The sequence below is a fragment of the Hypanus sabinus genome, chromosome 7 (genome assembly GCF_030144855.1).
Source record: "Hypanus sabinus isolate sHypSab1 chromosome 7, sHypSab1.hap1, whole genome shotgun sequence".
In the NCBI taxonomy this organism is placed as follows: Eukaryota; Metazoa; Chordata; class Chondrichthyes; order Myliobatiformes; family Dasyatidae; genus Hypanus; species Hypanus sabinus.
The window spans coordinates 39,006,006-39,029,077 of NC_082712.1; the positions used below are offsets into that span (position 1 = coordinate 39,006,006).

At 39.4% G+C, this 23,072-nt stretch overlaps 1 protein-coding gene across 1 annotated transcript in view; it reads left to right on the top strand.

Moving 5' to 3' along the window:
• LOC132396483 (ankyrin repeat domain-containing protein 31-like) overlaps positions 1-20,047 on the top strand; it is a 137,956-nt gene extending 117,909 nt beyond the window's left edge. Inside the window, 5 exon segments of the mRNA XM_059974024.1 lie at positions 400-496; positions 5,270-6,476; positions 11,545-11,685; positions 16,761-16,905; positions 19,701-20,047. Of these exon segments, the coding sequence (XP_059830007.1) occupies positions 400-496; positions 5,270-6,476; positions 11,545-11,685; positions 16,761-16,905; positions 19,701-19,852 (1,742 nt within the window). The 3' untranslated portion in view covers positions 19,853-20,047.
• Positions 20,048-23,072: the final 3,025 nt, after the last annotated feature.

A 23,072-nucleotide genomic window follows, 5' to 3' on the forward strand; every position in this document is an offset into this window, starting at 1 on the left:
ATTCTGCTACTGATCTTTCGTTCTATTGTTCCTTGTACTCCTCTGCTGCACTACAGATCATTTGAGGTAATGACTGCAGTAGAGATATGTGTAAGAGAGAAGCCCTTGGCATGGGGGGGGGGGGGGAATGGAATCATTGGGTATGGAAGCATATTACAGGACAAATCATCAATGTAGTTTCTGCTTTTTTATATGCTTGTAAATATTTTCTGTTTATATTGGTTATTAAATTTTGTTGCTATAGGAATATGGAAAGCTCATATATCAAAAAATCAAAATGCTAACAAATCTATAAACTTTTTTATGGATTTCCTATAATATTGTTAGTAAATAACAGAATAGATAAATATCACCAAACTGTATTCTGACATTATAAATATCATCTGTTTGTTCTAATAGCTCAATTTGAACTGGAATTGACACAGATTCGGACTGTGTTAAATGAAATACTTACCAAACATAAAGCAGAAAAGGAAGATCTTGTCAAAAAATTCAGGTGAGTGTCAAATGTAGAACAGTACAGCACAGGTACAGGCCCTTCAGCATGCAATCTCTGTGTTGAGCATGATGCCAATTTATCCCATCTGCCTGCACATAGTCTACATCATTCCACCCCCTGCCTGTTCATGTGCCTGCCCAAATGCTATCATATATGCTTCCCTGGCAGCATGTTCCAGGCACCTACTTTGTTTATATAAAATCTGTGTGGCACGTTTCCTTTAAATTTTCCCTCTCTCACTTGAAAGCTATGCCCTGAAGTATTTGATATTTGTACTTCGGATATGTGAGATTTCCATATTCCCATTGCAATCTGCAAGTTAACCTTGAGGGAATCCTGAACTAGAACTTCCAAGTCCCTTTGCAACTCTAATTTCAGAATTTTCTCCCTATTTAGTAAATACTCTGCACCTTTATTCTTCCTACCAAAGTGCATAACCTCACACTTCCCTTTGCTTTATTCCACCTGTTACTTCTTTGTTCACTTTCCCAACCTCTTCAAGTCCATCTGCAGATTCCACCCATCTTGGTATCATCTGCCATTTTCTGTATAGGTTCCCCTTACATCTAACCTGCCTGAGGTGGAACACCACACATTTGTCCAAAATAAGTTCCATCTGCCATTTTTCCACCCATATTTGCAACTGATATATATGTTGTGTCCTTTGACAACCTTCCTCACTATCCACATTTCCACTGATTTTAGTGCATCTGCAGACTTACTAAACAATTTCATTAACAACAGGTCCCCGTATTGATGTTTATAGAGCATCAATTTCATAGGACTTTAGTCAGAATAATAACCCTCCACCACTACCCTCTCTATTTTGCCAATTCTGATTCCAAACTATCTGCCTTGTCAAATACTTATCCAAGAGGACAAGTCCTGCCACTCTCCTACCCTCAGCAATCATCATTGACACCTCAAAAATTTTAATGAATTTTTTATGGCAACACCTTACCCACATAAACCCATGCTATCATAACAAGTCCATGCTTTTCTAGTTATAAGTAAATCCAATTTCTAACAACCTTCTCCAATAAATTCCCTGATGTAAGGCTCACAGGCGTATAATTTTGTGTTTTTTCTCCCATTATTTTTCTTAAAGTAATAGTGTTGGCCATTTTCCAGTCTTCTGGGACTTTGTGTTAGCAAAAGGGGAAGCAAAGATTTTAATACAAGAGAGTCTACAGATGCAAGAAATCCAGAGCAACATGCACAAAATGCTGGAGGAATTGGATAGGCGCCTGGGACTATACTCTCTGGAGTTCAGAAGAATGAGAGGGAATCTTATAGAAACATACAAAATTTTGAAGGGAATAGGTAAGATAGAAGTAGGAAAGTTGTTTCCATTGGTAGGTGAGACTAGAGCTAAGGGACGTTGCCTCAAGATTCAGGAGAGAAGATTTAGGATGGAGATAAGGAGAAACTGCTTTTCCCAGAGAGTGGTGAATCTGTGGAATTCTCTGCTCAGGGAAGTTGAGGCTTCCTCACTAAATATATTTAAGAAACAGATAGGTTTTTACATAGTAAGGGAATTAAAGGTTATGGAGAAAAGGCAGGTAGATGGAGCTGAGTTTACGGACAGATCAGCCATGATCTTATTGAATGGCGGGGCAGTCACGATGGGCTGGATGGCCTACTCCTGCTCCCATTTTTTATGTTCTTATGGGAGAAAGGGATGAAGGATGGACAGCAGGGGGAGGTGATAGGCAGGCAACAAGAAGAGGTCAGAGCACACAGCCAACAGCAAGCCCACTGCTTCCAATCTTCCTTGTTATGCCACGATGCATAAGTCAGCAGCGCCGGCACCAACTTTGAATCCACTCACCTATAGAGCCATGAAGATCTGGCACCCTGAAGGTGTGCTAGTCTTCTAGGCTATGTCTTCGGCATATCAAAAGGCAGCCAATCGTGAGGCCCTGAGGGCGGTTCTTTCTCGCAAAGACTCCAGTCAGAGTGTATAAAGCAACCCAATGGAATTGGCAATGTAGTGCAGAAAGAGTTGGGGAGCATTACCAGGGAATGCTTGGAACATGAACTGTTCTACATAATTAATGAAAAGGCAGGCACAGCTGAGGCCCATACAGGTGATCATGGCTATGTGTTTGGAGAAAGTAGGAGGAGAAATTGTTGAGGGTGAGGACCCAGACAGAGGAAGGTGGTGGTGAAGGGGAACTGGTTGGGTATTTTGTTGAGAAAGAAGCAGAGGGCTTTAAGGCCTTCTTGAAAGGGGATAGAAGGGTATAGGGACTGAACATTCATGGTGAAAATGAAGCAGTCAGATCTTCATCCAGTTTTCAGCACTTTCATCTCTTGCCTCTCTCAGTAATCTGGAATAGACAGATCCTGGGGTCTCAGCCACCCTTAACACCCTTCAAAAGACCCAGCATCTCCTTCTTAATATCAACATGCCAAGAACACTATCCTGCCCCTCCTTGATCTCACTAACCCTCAGATCCTTCTCCTTAGTGAAATTCAAGGTGAAGTATTCATTTCATACCTTGCCCACTTCCACTGGCTCCAGACAAAATTCCCTCCTTTGTCCTTGAGTGATCCCACCCTCTCCTTAGCTGCCCTCTTGGTTTTAATACTCATATAAAATGCCCTGGGTTTCTCCTAAATCTTACTCACCAAGGACATTCCCCTTTACTCTTTTTGATTTCCTATTTAATTTATTTCAAGCTTCCTTTATATTCCTTAAGGACCCTGTCTGATTTCAGCTTCCTAAGCTTTACATATGCTTTCTTTTCGTTTTTGAGTAATGTTACAACATTTCACATCATCCATCACCCTGAACCTTGCCATCGCTGTCTCTGAACTTCCCTCTGCAACTGCATTCTTGACTTCCTCAGTGGAAGACCACAGACAGTATAGATTAACCTCACTTCAAGAGTGCGTGCTTAGTCCACTACTCTACTCTCTACACTCATGACTGTGTGGTAAGGCACAGCTCAAACACCATCTATAAACTTGCTGATGACTACTGTTGTTGGGAAAATCTCAGATGGTGACAAGGAGACTTACAGGAGTCAACAAGATTGACTGGTCAAGTGAACTCAATGTCAGCAAGACTAAGGAATTAATTGTAGACTTCAGGAAGAGGAAGTAAGGAGAACACACACCAGTTCTCATTGAGGAGTCAGTGGTGTGAAAAGGACAATGGTTTGGAATTCCTGGGCATAAATATTTCAGAAGATCAATCCTGGGCCTACCTTATTGATGAAATCATGACTAAGGCATACCAGCAGCTATTCTTCTTTAGGAGTTTGAGGTAATTTGGTATGTCACCAAAGACTAGCACATTTCTGTAAATGTACTGTGGAGGACTTTCCAACTGAAGGTACCAATGCATAGGATTGTAAGAGGCTTCAGAAGGTTGTAGTCCTAGTCAACTTCATCATAGGCACAAGCCTCCCCAACACTGAGGACATCTTCTACAGGCAGTGCCTCAAGAAGGCAGCATCCACCATTAATGACCCCTACCATCTGGAATATGCCCTCTTGTCATTTCTACCATCAGGGAGAAAGTACAGGAGCCTTAAGAGCCACACTCAGCGTGTTAGAACAGCTTATTCCCCTCTGCCATCAGATTTCTGTATGGTCCATGAACACTACTTTGCTGTTTCTCTTTTGCAGTATTTATTTATTTATTTATTTATTTATTCATTCATTTGATTATAACTTTCAGTAATTTGTCATGCTAGCACTGTGCTGGTGCCACAAAATAACAAATTTCGTGACTTGCAACAGTGACAATAGATCTGATTCTTTCCCAGAACATACGTATTGGTGCCAAGTTCTAACCAGTTGACCTTTAAATAAATCTGACAAATTACATGTACCCAAAACAGTTGATTACAGTCTACTTTCCCTCGACCAGGGGTTCCCAGTCTTATTTTATACCATAGGCCAATACCATTAAGCAAGGGATCCATGGACTCCAGGTTGGGAAACCCTTCTCGAGACCCTGCCTAATAATTTTGTAATTTATCTTCCCACAATTTAGAACTTTCTCCTGAAATCCAATCTGATTCTTACCCACAATTATCTGAAAACTTGTGAAGTTATGGACGCTGTTCCCAAAATGCTCCCCACTGAATTTCTTCTGATCATCCTGCTAGTTTTATTTCCCAATACAAGATCTAGTATGGCCTCCTCCCTGTTTGGACTTGACATATTGTTTCATGACACTGTCCCATCTTAGTCTCTGGCACTAATAATAGAACATAAAATACTAAAGGTGTAATGGTAGGTTATACAAGAGGTGTCTGCTTTCCACAATGGAACTAAAATCAGCAAGTCTTATCAATCTGCAATATGGTTCCACAGGTCAATAAAAATGCCAAGGGTTTTTCTCTTGTATCACATCAATGCTAATCAGCCATTACAGTATTTCAAAGCATAGAAATAGACCACTTGGCTCATTTCTGTATTGTTACTACCATTTTACTAATATTTCGGATGATTCTTCAGTGCTCCAATTGTCCCACTACTGTTCTTCTTACCAAAGGTTATGTGTTATTAGCATTAAATTGCTGATATCTATTTACTGAAGTTCTTTGAGCTTGATAGATAATGACATCTGTATCGGGTTGGGGTTAACTAAGTTTAATTCTTAAAAAGAAATAGAAGTAACAATTACTAAGTAATAATGTAACAATAGTAAATGGAATTTAAGTATGAGCACCTTTAGGTTTTTCTGCCAATTGCGAACAATTATATGCCATAGTAATAAATGCTAAAAAATTATTACTGTTTATTTTACAGAGTCTCTCCAGGTTCATTCAGACAGGGCACACTACAGAAACAAGTAACTGCACTCGCCTCTCGACAGAGGAGATTTCTAAATCTGTTACAGAAGCAGAAAACATTAAATCAGAAATTGCAAGAATACAAACTAAAACAGCAGCAGTTGCAGCAAAATAACTTAGTAATTCTAACTAATAGTTCAACATGCACTACTGAGAGCAGAGTCAGGACAGATACACTCTGTAAAGAAATGCAGCTTTCGAATCAGTATAAAGGATTCAGTACTACTTGTGCTACTGAACGTACTGGACAAATATACAATACCCATCCACCTCAAAACTCAGAATGCACACAAGAACATAATGTTCTCAGTCGAGAGGAGATAGATATTTCTGCTAATCAGGAGACAAATAGAACCTCTGCTATTAAGGAACATGGTATGGAATGTGGCATTGGAAATATTGCTACAACTAATCTTGATATTACAAATAGGAATAACACTGTCAGTATAGTAAGTTCTATATCTGACTCAAGTCACAGAGAGTCTAATTCTTTAGAGTCACACTCTCTAGAAACATCACATCTTCAGGCTGAAACATTAAATTCAAGCCAAGCTGGTGATATGGATTCAACATTTTTCTGTAGCTCTGGCCAGAATATTCCTTTGAAAGCATCACAATCAATCAATAATCTGGAAAGTAACTTGGAAAGTAATTGTGGAAATATACTGCCAAATACTGAAAAGTCTATAGACACAAGCACAATGCAAGCAACTTGTAACACGCAAAGCTGCTTGTTTGTATTACCTGCCACTCACCCTGCAGAAAAGTTGATGCCAGTGAATTCAATGCAAAGTCAAACTATTGGCCAGCTCAAATTATTGAAATCCAACAACCAGTTTACTATCATGCCCAACAGCTCACAGTGTGGTAGGAATCAACAGCAGATCTCACCGCTCAACACTGCTGAGTCAGGTGCAAAAGACCAAAATATTAAAAAGATAAATGCTGTTCAACAAGACTACCAGAACACATCGGAGTTAAATGCCTGGAACAATGAAGATAGCAGCTTGGTGAATGCTTCTAATCTCTCTGGGAAGCAGCATAATTCAAAATTTCTACCAGTAGATAGTGGAACTGGACAAAGAAGACTACTCAACTTAATAGATCTAATCAAACAAGGATTGATTCAGCCAGGAGAAGACACACTTGATCTCAAACTACAGGTGAACCATCAAAAAGAATCATTATCAGGGATATGTTTTCAGTATAATGGGCATTTTCCTTGGTTTAATTTCCTAATTACTGGAATGGTATGATTTATTAATTGGAAAAATTCCAATTGTCTTACATAAAATGCCTGATATGTATCTGTACACAGGGTCATAATGGATGTATGCTGCCATGCATTCTTTTTATATACCATTGTGATTGCAGAGAAGGTCATTTAACCCATAAAGTCCTTGCCAGTTCCAATCAGGGGATCCATTTAGTCCAGTTGCCCTTAGCTTTATTCCCAGTAGTGCTGTAATATACTTTGTCGCATGAACCTCCCAACCTCTCCAATTAAGACATTTAACACCATTTCATGGAGAGGCAATTTACAGTAGAGTCATAGACCACTTACAGCACAGAAACATAATCCATGTCACACTGTATTTTGCTTAGTCCTATCAACCCACACCTGGACCATAGTCGTCCTATCCGTATATTTATCCAAGCTACTCTTAAATGCTGCAGTTGAACTTGCATCTGTCAATTCCACAGGCAGATTGTTCCATGTGTGCACCCATCCTTTGAGTGACAGATTTCCCCCCTCAAGTTCTTGAAAATTGCACCTTTCAGCCTCAGACCACATCTCTCTCTGTATGTAAATATAGGCCAAATAACCTATCTGCACTTCTCTAGTATGTAGGAGGAAGGAGCAAGCTCAGTACCCAAAGTCAAAATGGAACCTGGGTCCCTGGAGCTGTGAGGTAGCAACAATAACTGCTGTACTAACAAGCTTGGAGAAGCAAATAAAATGCGATTCAGAGATCAGTATATCAGTTCTATAGTATAACTTTTTGCACAAAATATTATTAAATAACTACATAGTTTTTATTGACAGTCACTTTCCCATCCTAAATTTAAGCAAGTTATTTGCATTATTTTCTGCCATATATCCTGAAACTGACAATTCAGCAAGTGAGATCAATATAAGTTGCTTCAATTGATCCTACCACTGATAGAATCTTTGCAAAACTGAACACAGCCTGAGTAAGATGAGGAAAAAGGCTCTCTACCCTGTCCCTAAAACATCTCAAATTAGAATATAAATGATCAGCATTATTTGGAAACAAACAAAAAATTCTGAAGCTGCTGGAAATCTGGAGGAACACACACAGATATTGCTGGAACCCAGCGGGTCTGGCTGCTTCTATGGAGAGTGTTACGTACCCGTAACAGTTTAAATGAACCTGTGGCAATAGACCACACCTGGAGTCTGGTTTTGATGTTAAAACCACTATCTTAATATAGCAACTTAAACAGGAATAATCAAAAGTTAACAGTGTTTTGAGTATACATATGTAACCTATTGAGCTCGGGGGCACCAGGCTTAAAATCTTGAGATGGTAAGGTATGAAAGTTCAGTTCATTCACAGATTAAATGATGTGAGAGAGATATTTGTAATCCAACTTGAATGTCGAGAGAAGGTATTTATGTTGTATTCCACAGATTCCACGGTGGTAAAGCAGGATAATAATCACCATAGGTTTTATCGGTTGTAGTTCCAAATCCACTTATGAATTATCACCAATGGTAGCTTATCACAGGGGTACCGTCTTCAAAGGGAATTACCACCCAGGCAAGGGTTAACACATAGGTAGATTCCACAAGGTTGCTCCAATCACACAGTGTGATAACCACTTATCGATGTGCTGGGTCCATGCTCAACTCACCCTTGTGGGCACTTGAAAGTTCCAACCAGTGACCCCTTAGTCACTGGCTTCCTTCCATTGCCCGACTCCAACTGCGACTGACTGTGTGTGAGTGAGTGTCCTTGCTTAAATCAAAACAAACTGCAGAGTCAAATAGTTCCGCCCCTCTCTCTTTCTCTTAGAATCAAACAGGAGCCAGGAAAGCCGGCGGCTGATGTCACTGAGGCATGCACTCTCTTAAAAATGACAGTCCACAGTAAGATAAGCCTAGGGGTTCATCACAAGAGGAATAAACTGTTTCAGGTTGAGACCTTTCATCAAGACTGGAAAGGAAGGGGAAGGAAACCAGAATAAGAATATGGGGGAGGGGGAGGAGTATAAGCTGTCAGGTGGTGGCTGAAACCAGGTGAGGGGTAAAGAGGAACATGGGTGGGGGATGAGTATGAAGTAAGAAGCTGAGAGGTGATAGGTAAAAAGAGGTAAGGGGCTGATGAAGAAGGAATCTGATAAAAGAAGACAAGATCAAGGCAGAAAGGGAAGGGGGAGGGGCACCAGAGGGAGATGACGGGCAGGTGAGGACAAGGGTTAAAAGAAGAACCAGAATGGGGAATGGAAAAAAGACAAAGGGGAGGGGGAGAAATTACTGAAAGTTATGGAAGTCAATATTCATGCCATCAGGTTGGAGGTGTTGCTCCTCCAATTTGAGGGTGGCCTCATTGTGACCATAAAGGAGGCCATGGACCAAGAATTCAGAATGGGAATAGGAAGTAGAATTAAAATGGGTGGCTACTGGCATAAAACTTCTTCAGAGTCCCTTCTGTGAAAATTCTCATGTTCTCTACTCTACTTGACTACTTTCACATCTGAGTTCTTCATTTGAGGTTACACATTGCCTACATTCTGAGAGATACAAATCATTCTGCCCAGAGTCATTATGAACATTTTTTTTGCCAGATATTTTAAAAATATGGTGCAACCCCTATTTACCAGCCAAATTAAACTGTTTCTTTGTATTTGGTTTATCAAAACCTCTCATAATGTTTGTTAATTGTTAAATGTCCATTTAATTTATGTTCATAAAGAAAAACATATTTGCATATTTTTCCTGTACTGGACATTATTATGTGTCTCATGAGCCTCTTTGCTATGACAGGAATGTTGACAAAAGAAGGCATTTAAAATTGCAGTTAAGAGGAGAGTAGCCTTCGAGGACACAGCCACTTAACTGGATTGACAGCTGATTAGGAGAGTGGGAGATTGGAAGAGAGAAGTGAAGGGTAGTGAAAGAAAGATGGGAAAGAAAATGGAGGATTGTGTGTTGTTTATGGCAGAAGGGGAAAGAGCTGGCTAGATAAATGCAAGAGAGGCAGCTGCTGAGGAATGAGAGAAATGAGGGCCCATGAGAACTGGAGAAGAAAAAGCGGTTTAAGAAGAATTACGAGAATAAGAAACGTTTTCCGTGTTTCATTTACTGTAGTGGGTAATATGAAAATATATTATGTACATTATGTTCCTTTTTATTTTATTATCAGATTTAATTCATTATAACACCAATTTATCATTTTAGATACATGCATTGCCATATTTTAAGTAGTTAAATGTTTTTGAACAAACTTCCTGAGTTCCTAACACCTTCAGATTTTTTTACATTGAAACTTACAGAACATGGTATTTCAAATTAGGAGTTTTTAACTCAATATAGAACTTTTTTTTCCAAAACACAACCTCTTCCTAAACCAAGCAGCACCTGAAAATCAAAGTGTGATGTAAGATTCCAAAAGATTTAGCGTATTTTGCTTCTTTTTATAATCAAGGCCCTATTTACAAAATCAAGGTGTCTGTATTTAAAGTGCTAGATGTGGGATGTGCAGATACATATAGACTGCTTGGCAGCTAACAAATAAGAAAAGTAAGAAAGGCTGCAAAAAATATCATGGCCCAGTATTTGTTGATGAAGAACCACCAATCACAGTAGCTGTTTGGATTCTTCAATGTACTGGACTTTGAATCTGTCAAGCCGAGTTTCCTGGTAGGGAGGTTTCTGGATCAGTTGTTGAGACTCTGCATGGCACTTCATATGACAAAATCAGAATATTTGGTTGGTCACATACTAAATAACTAAGAAAGTCTTTGACAGGCCGTAAAGCCACAGCCTCAACTTTCCTGTCTATTGAGCTTCATCAATCTTTTAGAACCCTTGAATGTTCTTGACATACAGAAACATCCAAAATCTGTTGAAGTTAAAATAATGCTTAAAATTTAAAGGTGAATAAAAAGAATGAGAAATTATGCATTTAATTAACATATTGGCTGAATAGAATCCATCAGGAAGTTCTGAACTTTCATGTTTGAAAGTACATGCACAGAAGCCCAGGACTTATTTAGAATATTCGTCCATAAGGGTCATCCTGATATCTTTACATAGCATATGAAAGTGAGGGTATTTTCAATGTTTAAAACTATCTAATTGATTTGAAGGAATAAATCATGTTTTTAGCTTACTGTTTTTCAGGATGGAGTTTCAAAATAAATTTATGGTAATGATATGGCTTTGTAGTTGAGAATCAAACTGCAATCCAGGACCTTCAAAGGGTATATATTAATATGGCCTTGAAAAGAAGGGAGGCTGGGCTGTACTGGGGAGGATGCTTTTCTCAGGACCCAATTTTAATAAATGTGGTTGATAGACATACCCATTATCAGACATTGGTAAAAATGGCCCAACATCAATCTTTGTGCAGCTGACAAGTTTAGTATTAGTGTTAATCAAATTTGGTGTGGAGAAATGAAAACTGTTTGTGATCTTATTGGATCAATCTTACTGACATAATTTTGTTGGTATCAGATTGAATCACTGACCCCACAGAAGACCCAACTTAACAACTCGGTTGCTTCAGTTTGTCTTGGCATGTTCAGAGGTTTCTGAAATTTCATCCAAGCTGCTCTGCTCTTGAAACCTCCTTAATTATTGTCCCTCCCTAATGCTGGATGCTTACCATCCACCAGTCTGTGTTTTCCTAATGTCCTCTACCATCCTTCCCACTGTTTACAACATTGCTGGTGTATATTAATCACATTACTCTGATTCCCACTGCCAAGTCCACCTCATTATGTACATAAAAAACAGTCATTCTAATGCCTTGAGACTCCCTGAAAAATGGCAATCAGAAAAACACCAGTTTATCTTTCGCCAGAAGAGTGAAATGCATTCCATATGCATTATTTGGCTACCTTTATGCATGTTTATATAAGCACTCTATGTATATTCTACATTTATGAGCAGTAAATTTATAGTATATCAGAAAATTTATGGTATATTTGCCTCTGTTAGAAAGGGAAGATAATGTGTTAGCATTGGTTTCTTGCCCTTAGGGAGTTTGTCATAAAGCTGAACTCCAAGCTTCTGGTATGATTAGAGGTAAAGATGGAACGATATACCGTAGTCCTGTGCATTGGATTAAAGAACTTCTGGGAGACAAAATACCAGTCAGCCGGAAATTTGCATGGAATAAGGTACTGGTTTAGCGACAATAAAAAAAAACTAACTGCAGTCATTTACTGAGCTGTATTTACAGTACATGTCCTCATGATTGAAAATGCTCCAAGCTTCTACTGCTCTTTGTATTTGATGTGTTTTCTAACTTCACTGTGAAATGAAATGCATCTAATCCTTAGAATTTAATCTGCCAGTTTTAGACTCCTCAGTAAATGTAAATAGTTTATTGTCTATTCTTAGCTCTTCAAATTTCAGAGAATGCAATCCTGTTTTGGGCAGCCTTTGACCTTAATCTAACTCTTGGCATCCAACTATGATTCTGATAACTGGCAGACAAATAATACTGGAAGTATGATCTAACCAAGGCTTTTTATATCTGCAGTATAACTTCTGTTTCCTTTTTTTCTGAAATCTTATGGATGTAAATGATGGGATTTTATTATCCATTTTGATTAGTTTGTGTGCGTGACCATTAAATTTTACTGATATATATGTTTGGAAATCAAAAATTTATTTGCGAGCAACACACACAAACTGCTGGTGGAACACAGCAGACCAGGCAGCATCTATAGGGGAGAAGCACTGTTGACGTTTCAGGCCGAGACTTTTCAGCTAGTCCTGACGAAGGGTCTCAGCCCGAAACATCAACAGTGCTTCTCCCTATAGGTGCTGCCTGGCCTGCTGTGTTCCACCAGCATTTTGTGTGTGTTGCTTGAATTTCCAGCATCTGCAGATTTCCTCATGTTTGATGGATTTATGAGGATGCATAGCATCATATCAGGCTATTTGGCCTAACCTACTTGAGCCATATTTCCTCATTTAGTGTTAGTGTCCCCAAGAGAGACAGTGGAAATGATTTGAGTGTGTGCTCAAAGCCTCCTTGAAGAAATGCAACATTTCTACTGATCCCTGGGAATCTCTGTCCCATGACTGCTCAAATTGGACAGTAAAACTCTGAGTCAGTATTTTTCAAAACTCTTATACTCCACTGAATATATTGATCATAAAGAAAGTATCGCTTAATTTAATTTAAATGATTAAATAGAATCATAAAACAAAGGGAAGTGTTAAGCTGTTTGGCCCAGCGAATCTGCTCTGACATTTCATTATTGCTGAACCGTTTCTCTTTCCTGCCTTCTCCCCATATCCCCTGTGCCTTGACTGATCGAACCTATCAACCTCTGCCTTACCTAATTACCTGGCCTCCATAGCCGCCTGTGGCAACAAATTCCACAGATTCACTACCCTCTGGCTAAAGAAATGCCTCCTCATCACCGTTCTAAATGGACATCCCTCTATTCTGAGGCTGTGCCCTCTGGCCCTACTCCTCATTATAGGCACAGCCATTCTACCTCCACTCTAACTAGGCCATTCAACATTGGATAGATTTTAATGAAATCCCCCTTACCTTTCTAAATTCCAGCAAGTAAAGGCCCAGAGCCATCAATTGCTCCTCATACCATAAGCCTTTCATTCCTGTAATCTTTCTCGTGAATTTCCTCTGAACCCTCTCCAATGTCAGCACATCTTTTCTTAAATAAAGGGCCCAAAACTGCTCAGAATATGGCAAGATGGCATCAGCAACCAATGCAACTAATGGCAACGTCCTGCAGACAACTCAGGGAGTTACTGCTACTTCTTTTAAATATACTTCTACTAATCTGTGTGTGACTGGAGCCTGTAATTTACACTTTAATTATGTGGTTTTGGGCTGACTTAGTGATATGGTGCTTTTGCTGTCTCCGAGGGAATTTGATGCGGTTGAGAGTGAGGTTGAGAACAGAGACTGCGGCCTAACAACAGAGTGCAAACCCATGATAGGCTCCATTACTTGGCGGTCTTACCAAGCAAGATATATATCGAGGATGAGATCAGAAGGCTAGCGGATATTCAGCGCCATATGCCTGAGTTTCACTGTACTCCCTCTTCCTTTTGTTCGCTGCTGATGGAGGAAGGTGCAGGAGTCTTGGGCAAGGTTAAATCAATGTGGCTCAAGGAATGGACTTGGTTTTAGAGGACTCTGAAGTTCGTGTTACACGTATTTCTGGTTCTGGTTATTTTTTAATTGCTATTTTGCGCAATTTTGATTGGGGGTACTTTGACACAGACTGACTGTAGCCTGCAGTCAACGAATGACACAGCGCTAAATTAAACTGAACTGAACTAAACTGAACATTCCTAGACGGTTTCAAGGAATCTGCAGTTTGATGTTTAATATTCTGTGTGTTATTCACTCATTTTTTGACGTTTGTGTAATTTGTTTTTTTTTGCAGTTTGGGTGTTTGGTGTTTTCTTTGAATGGGTTCCATGGTGTTTCTTTGTTTTGTGGCAGCCTCTGGGAAAACAAATCCCAGGGTTGTATACTGCATGCGTATTTTTATAATAAATGTACTTTGAATTTCTGAAGTGAGACCGCACCAATGCATTATAAAGCCTCAGCATTACATCCTTGCTTTTATACTCCAGTCCTCTTGAAATGAATGCTAACATTGCATTTGCCTTCCTCACCACTGACTCAACCTGCAAATTAACCTTTAGGCCAGGCTGATGACTCACTTTGCACCTCAGATTTTTTAATTTTTCCCTCGTTTAGAAAATAGTCTATGTTTTTATTCCTTCTTGACACTGTACTCCATTTTTCATTTCTTTGCCCATTCTCCTAATATTCTTAAGTCCTCCTGCAGCCTCCCTGCTTCCTGAACACTGCCTTCCCCTTCCCATATCTGTGTATCATCCACAGACTTGGCCACAAAGCCATGAATTCCATTATTGATATAATTGATACACAACATAAAAAGAAGCTGCCCCAACACTGACTCCTGCAGAACATCATTAGTCACTGACAGCCAGTCAAAAAAAGGCTTTCTTTATTCCCACTCTCTGCTCCTGCCAATCAGCCAATGTTCTATTCATGCTGGTATCTTCTTATAATGCCATGAGCTCTTATCTTGTTTAGAAGCGTCACATGCAGCATTTTGTCAAAGGCCTTCTGAAAATCCAAGTGCCCAGCATCCACCGATTCTTTTTCATCTATCCTGCTTATTATTTCCTGAAAGAATTTTAACTGATTTGTCAGGCAAGATTTTTCCTTATCACGAGCCTCCAAATACCCCAAAACTATATTCTTAACAATTGACTCTAACATCTTTCCAACCACTGAGGTCAGGCTAACTAGCCTTTAATTTCCTTTACTCAGCCTCTCTCCCTTCTTGAAGAATGGAGTGAGGTTTGTAATTTTCCATTCCTCTGAAACCGTTCCAGAATCTAGTGATTCTTGAAAGATCTTTGCTAATGCCTCAACAATCTTTTCAGCTACCTCTTTCAGAACCCTGGGATATAGTCCATCTGGTCCAGGTGACTTACCTAACTTCAGAACTTAAAGGTTCCCAAACACCTTCTCCCTAGTGCAACTGCACTCACTTCTGCCCCCTAAGACTCTTGAACTTTCAACATATTGCTAGTGTCTTTCACAGTGAGGACTGATGCAAAATACATAGTCAGCTCATCGCCATTTTCTTCTCCCCTAATACTACCTTTCCAGCAGCATTTTCCAGTGGTCCAATATCTATTCTCACCTCTCTTTTTATATATTTGAAAAAAATGTTTGGTATTCTTTTTAATATTGTTCACTAGCTTAGCTTCATATTTCATTTTTTCCCCTCCCTTGTTTTTTGCTTGCCTTCTGTTGGTTTTTAAAAGTTCCCTAATCCTCTAACTTCCCACTTATTTTTGCTTTATCATATACTTTCTTATTTGTTTTTATGTTGGCTTTGACTTCCCTTGTCAGCCAAGGTTGCATCTTCCTGCTTTCCCTTCCCCCCCCCCCCCCCCCCCCGCTTCTGCTTTCCGCTGGGATCGCTCCCTACGCGACTCCCTTATCCATTCGTGTCCCCCCCATCCCTTCCCACCAATCTCCCTCCTGGCACTTACACTTGTAAGCGGAACAAGTGCTACACCTGCCCTCACACTTCCCCCCCCCCCCACCCTCACCATTCAGGGCTCCAGACAGTCCTTCCAGGTGAGGCTACACCTCACCTGTGAGTTGGCTGGTGTGGTATACTGTGTCCGGTGCTCCCGGTGTGGCCTTTAATATATTGATGAGACCCGAGGCAGACTGGGAGACCATTTCGCTGAACACCTACGCTCTGTTCGCTTTTGACATGCCTTTTCTATATCCCATAGTAATAGGTAGCCCACATTCTGGCTACTGTTCAGAGGCCTATATATAACTTCCATCAGGGTCTTTTTTGACACTTGCAGTTTCTTAACTCTACTCACAAGGATTCTACATTGTCTGATCTTATATCTTTATAAGGTTTTGAGTTCTTTTTTTTTATCAACAGAGCCACACCATCCCCTCTGCCTACCTACCTGTCCTTTTAATAAAATGTGTATACTTTGGATGTTATGTTTCTAATTTTAATCTTCTTTCAGCCATGACTCAGTGATGCCCGCAACCTCATACCTGCCAGTCTCTAACAGATCATCAACTTTATTCCATATACTGTGTGCGTTCAAACATAACACCTTCAGTCCTGTATCCATCACCCTTTTTGATTTTGTCTGTCTCTCCCCCCTCCCCCTTTAAGTTGCAACTCATCCCACTGACTGCAATTTTGCCTTGGTGTCTGCCTGTCCTTCCTAACAGTCTCACTACGCACTGCCTCTGCTTGTAAACCAATAGCCCTATCACTTCAGTTCCCAGCTCCCTGTCAAATTAGTTTAATTCTCTCCAATAGCAAACCTGCCTGCAAGGATATTGGTCCTTATCCCTTTTGTACAGGTTATACCTTCACCAGAGGAGATCCCAATGATCCAGAAATCTGATACCCTGCCATCTGTACCAAATTCTAAGCCACACGTTTATCCTATCTGTACCCTCACTGGCTCACAAGTAATATTCTAACCACTAAAGTTTATGAAAAGATAAATACTACTGATGTGATGTGGACGGCATCTTTCACATGAGCATTTAACATTAATAAAAAATAGTCTAACCAAATGCTCCACATGATGATTAGAAAAGCTATTGCTGAAATAGAAGCACTTTCATTTTAAAGTGCTGTATTGAACTGACATGTTTCTCTTTTAGGTTATGTATAAAGGGAAAGAACTTCTGAAATACAGCTCCATGATTACAACATCTACCACTCCAGAGATTCAGTCAATTTCAGACCCTATCATATTAACAGATAAGACACCATCTTCCTTAACTGAACAACAGAGAATGTGTACAGGTTTGTTAATATGACTGGTACATCAGCTAGTAATTATTATTCTATACCTGTTATTTTAGTTTATTTTTAAGTTAATAAACTCCAACTAAACTGTTTTATACAAAAGTTGTGTGTTTTCCTCTCTTCTATCCTGAAAGGTATGTCTGAGCTTCCAGTTGGCTGTTAGTTTAATTCTCCATCCCACTCCTGTTCTCACCTTTTTATGGTCAGAGGCCTACACCATTTGACAAGGTTGTGGTGAACTACGTACACCTGTCTGGACACGCCCCCTGCTGACTGCTCCTGTGGCTCCTCCCACAGACCCCTGTATAAAGGCGATCAAGGCCTGAGCCCGGCCTCTCAGTCTCCAGGATGTAGTATGGTGGTCACTCACTGCTTGTTCCTTCTTCCAGTCAATAAAAGCCGATATCTCGCCTTCACGTCTCAGAGTGAGTTATTGATGATGCATCAAAGGTCCACTCTAAATTCATCTTCAAAATAAGCACAAAATGAAGTAAGGAATAAGAACAAAAGCAGACTATATAGGTCCCTCAAGACAGCTGTACCAGTCAACAAAATCATGGCTGATCTTTGCTTCAAGCGCTATCTTCCTGCTCTATCCCCTGATTTTTTCAACAACCAGAAATCTACCACTCTTCATTTCAACTGATATAAGTGACTGGACATCACTCTAGCTTAGAAAATTCCACAAAGTCATTCTCTGAAGTAAATTCTTCCTTTTCAGTCCTACTCCTTATTTTTAGACTGATGGCACATTACAGACTTTGGAACTCGCAACAAGTTCAATTTTATAGATAAACAGCTTTTAATGTTCAGAGCGTCTGCCTGAAACATCTCCATCCTGACCAAGGGTCTTGGCCTGAAACATCGACAGCACTTCTCCCTAAAGATGCTGCCTGACCTGCTGCGTTCCACCAGCATTTTGTGTGTTTTGCTTGAATTTCCAGCATCTGCAGATTTCCTCGTGCTTGCCTGAAACAGGCGTTGGGAACCGCATCCCTATGGTTTGCGTCCTTGGCATTTAACATTAATTTGATAGCATGGTAACAACATTGAAGACCATACTATTACCATTTGAGAGAGTAGCTAAATAGAACAGGTATATTTAGCACTTTATTAATCATTTGCCAACTTATTTATCAAATAATTCTACATTTTGTCAATCAGTGGAGTGCATCCTGACTGGTTGCATCACAGCCTGGTTTGGAAAAACCAAAGACCAAGAACGGAACAGGCTACAGAAAATGGTGGATACAGCCTAGCCCATCACATGCAAAGCTCTCCCACCGCTGAGTACTTGGAAGTGGGAGTGCTGCCACAAGAAAACAGCTCCCATCATCATAGATCCCCACCATCCAGGCCACCAGGTTCAGGAACAGTAATTAGCTACAACTATCAGGCCCCTGAACCAGCATGGATAACTTCAATCACAACCACTCAGAACCTACTCTACAACCTACAGACTCACTTTTAAGGACACTTTCATGCTCTTAGTATTGGTTTTTATTTGCATAGTTTGTATTCTTTTACATATCTGTTGCTTGTCAGTGTTTGTTTATGTATAGTTCTTTGTAACATGATTTTCTTTTTTTCTTATGAATGCCTGTAAAAAATAATCTCAAGGTAATACAGGATTAATGGTCAGTTACTTAAGAGTGTGGATGAACAAAGGAACCATGGGGTTCAAATCCATACATCCCTCAAGGTCACTGTACAGGTTGATAAGGTAGTTAAGAAGGCCTATGGGATAGACAATAGACAATAGGTGCAGAAGTAGACCATTCGGCCCCTCGAGTCTGCACAGCCATTCTGAGATCATGGCTGATCATTCATTATCAATACCCAGTCCCTGCCTTGTCCCCATATCCCTTGATTCCCCTATCCATCAGATATCTACCTAGCTCCTTCTTGAAAGCATCCAGAGAATTGGTCTCCACCGTCTTCCGAGGCAGTGCATTCCACACCTCCACAACTCTCTGGGAGAAGAAGTTTTTCCTCAACTCCGTTTTAAATAACTGACCTCTTATTCTCAATCCATGCCCTCTGGTACTGGATGCTAGGCTTCATTAACAGGGGGATTGAGTTCAAGAGTAGAGAGGTCATGTTGCAACTCTACAAATCTCTGGTGAGACTGCACTCAAGAGTATTGTGTTCAATTCTAGTCACCTCATTATAGGAAGGATGTGGAAGCTATGGGGAGGGTGCAGAGGAGATTTACCAGGATGTTGCCTGGTTTGGAGAACAAGTCACATGAAGCAAGGTTAGCAGAGCTGGGACTTTTCTCTTTGGAGTGTAGAAGAATGAGAGGGGACTTGATAGAGGTCTACAAGATTACGACAGGCGTAGATAGGGTGGATAGTCAGTACCTGTTTCCCAGGGCACCAATAGCAAACACCAGAGGGCATAAGTACAAAATTAAGGGAGGGAAGTTTAGGGGAGACATCAGGGGTAAGTTTTTTACACAGAGGGCTGAGTGCCTGGAATGACTTGCCAGGGATGGTGGTGGTGGAGGCTAAAACATTAGGGGTATTTAAGAGCCTCTTGTACAGGCACATGGATGAAAGAAAAAATGGAGGGTTATGGGGTAGTGTGGGTTTAGTACTTTTTTTTAAGGATTATATGGGTCAGCACAACATGGAGGGCTGAAGGGCCTGTTCTATGCTGTAGTGTTCTATGGTAGTTTATAGTAATGTATGTGATAATAAATTTACTTTGTGTGATGAACTTTAGTCTGCATGTACAGCCATACACTTTTGTACAATATGTAATTGCTTTTTTGATATACCTAGTTACAGGTACCTTTTCACATATTCAGGAAAAGAGATCCAGCTGCAGCTTCTTGCAGCTTAATGAGATTCTACTTGTAAGAGACGAAGAATTCCTGCCATGTCACATAATGAATCAGCATTGGAATTTCTATGCAGAGTCTGATGAGTGGAATTTCTAAGCTTACTCTTAAGACAAAAATAAACACACAGAAGTAAAGCTGAAACAAAATCTCCATTTTGCTAAAATTGTGTTTAATTAATTACCAAATGACAGAGAAAAAATGTTTCTCAGCATTTTTAGTATTCTTTCATTGTTGACTTCTCTAGCATCAACTATAGCTGAAATTGATATTTTGGGTTAAAAACATGTGAGATTTGCCCATGTTTTGTGAAGTTATTGTCCAGCATTATTTTTCATAAATTGCCATTGTTGGTGAAAGCAGTAAAAATACTACTGTATAAAAATGTACTATATAAAGTATGATAAAAAAAAGGACTATAAAAGTTGTGAGCATTTTCTGGATAAACACTGGCATCTTAGCTTTAAGTGAAAGGTTATTAGTTAAACTGAAAGTGTTTGATTTCATTTCTCAAATGTCTATTGAGCAGTCTCATAATATGAAAGATTTCATAATAGGATGTGGTGCTAATTCTACGGTATTGTATTTCACCTTAAGAATTTTCTATTCAGACTTTATAATTTGCTTTAACAAAGAGATTTGGTTATTATTTCATACTTCTGTTAAAATTATTGAATTGTTGTTATCTTACTACAGTGTTGGAAGAATAAATCAGATGTTGAACGATTTGTGAAGAAGTTGTGATTCTCTGAAACTTCACACTTTTATTTCTTATTTTACATGATCACACTGACATCAAAGGGCAAAGTGCATTGTGGTTTTTTAGGTGGTAACTATAATAAAGTAGTTATTGTTTAGTACAGAAGCACTATGTAAAAGAATATCTGACTTAAGACATATTTTAGCAACAATGAGTAAAATTGACAACAACAATATGACTTTATATGGTATGTCACTAAAAAATTTAAAAGCCTGGTGAGATAAAATTTCTGGTTTTCCCAAAGATACTAAATTAAGAGAAAATTTTTGAGAGACATATCTAGAGAGGAAATTCTTCAGTTTATGATGTATAGTTGAAAAATTTCTGGTCCCACGACAAAGGATTCTGGATGCACACAAAAGGCAATATTGGAGGAATGCCAAGTTCTTTGTAGGCTATTGACCTTTTCTAATTATTCACTGAACATGGAGATCACAGTCAAAGCCAGCATTTATTGCCCATTGCTAAATACTCCTGAGAAATTATGGTAAACTTTTAAACTGTTTTAGGTTTTTCTGGAGAAGATGTTCTCGGTGTTAAGATGAGAATTACAGAATTTTAAACCTGTGAAGATGAAAGAACAGAAATTTATTTTCAGATCAAATAATGTGTGCCTAGTGTGGGATGGTTTTTCTTTGCACTTCATTTCTGTGCTCTTCTCAAGGTGAAGGGGATGGTGCCACAGAACAATCAGTATATTGTTTTACTGTATCTTGCAGATGGTTGGCACTGAACCTTAAACACTGGTGATGGCGGGAATGAAATTTTAAGATAGTGATCATGGCGGCAATTAGGCAGGTTATTTTGATGTGGATGATGCTGAATATTATTTGAGACTAAAGTTCACCATCTACAAGATGTATTGAAATAATTTACTGAGATCTACGATTATTTCCATCCATTGCACATGCAAGCTCTTCCCACTGTAAAAAAAAGCCCAACTCTCTCTTTCTCAAAATGAGATAGTACTTCAATTCTGTTCAAGCTGTGTTACAACAAAAAAAACTTTTCTGTCCTTTCAGAATCGAATATCACAATTTTAACAGCTCATGAATCCCAGTGTTCTTCTGTAAGTTTCTATCTCTTCACTTTTTGCTTTCTCCTACCAATGTCACCTTTTTGAGCAACAAATGCTTAGGGAATCTGCTAAGTCCATCGACAAGAAATTGTTTTTCAACATGTAATTGTATTTCAGCAATTACTGTTGAGGAACCCAGCAGATTCCCAAAAAGTGATAAACACCAGAGATTCTACAGTTGCTAGAAATCAGAACATCTAACAATGATACCTGAAAGCAACAGAAAGAGAAAATCCATGTCAAGAGTTCACTGAATATTTGTGAACTGGTCTCAGTGTGGTTGCCAGCAGAGTACCAATCTTTGGAAAATACTATAAGTGAAGCAAGTCCAGTTTACAGAATGACCTTAATAAAAGTAAATAACTCATGAGTATATAGAATTTTCCATGATATTATTGCCCGTAAGAAGGTTAAAATAACAAATTCAGCCAGTCAACTTCTTAGAAGATGCAGCCCTTTACAATCCATGTGAAGGGACTTAACTTGTCCTAATGTTTTTCTGATCTCTTTGAGAAGGCTTACTGAGGTAAGGATGGAAGTTTTTTTTTCTTCTCTAGATGAGTTATGTCAAAACTGAACTGAAAAATCTCAACCACAGACATTCACCCACCGATAACACAAATGCTAAAGAAGATAAGAGGAGCAGCAGGCCATTTTGCCTGTCAATCCAGCTCCACCATTAATTATCATCATGGCTGATCTCTGCTGGTTTCATCTTCCGTGCCTCTTCCCCTTAATGTTCCAATGTCTCCAACTTTCAAATACTTACCTATCTCGGCCTTAAATGTATTTAATATAATGGCCCCATTACCCTCAGGCATAATATTCTGGAGTTACATCATACTCTGAGAGAAGCAATTGAGGTGCATAGATATTTATTAATAACCATGTCCCCTTGCGCTTGACTTTCCTACATATGGAAACATCTCACCATACCCTGTTAAGGCCTCTCGGGATCTTATATTTTGAATAAGGCTATTCTATTCTTCAATGATATCCTGTGGGGATTCTGATTGTTGAAAGTTGCTTCCGTTTTGATTGTTTAGAGGATGCAGTTGCTTTGCCCATTGGATAGATGTATGGTGTCCAGTTGCAAATATCCTGGGTATATAAAATAGCATGTGCAGGAGGCTTGCTCTCTTCTTCCGTTGTTTAAGACATGACCATTGGGAAGGTATTCTCTTTGTGCACTTTAACGAATGCATGTATTTTGAGAAATCAGCATTGTAGCGCCTTTAACTTGGGGAACATGAGTTTTTACTGTCTGTAAATATTACTATACCTTTTCACAGAGAGTGCTTTCTGTATCACTTGCTAGACACACAAACCTGATTGAACAGTGCAAATGACTACAAATTCAAACTGTTTAACCTTTCTTGATAGCACTGCCCTTTCATCCTATAAATTAGTCTAGTAAATCTTATTTGGACTGCCTCCAATAATCCTCATTTTAGGTGGGTGACCAAGACTATGTGCAGGTA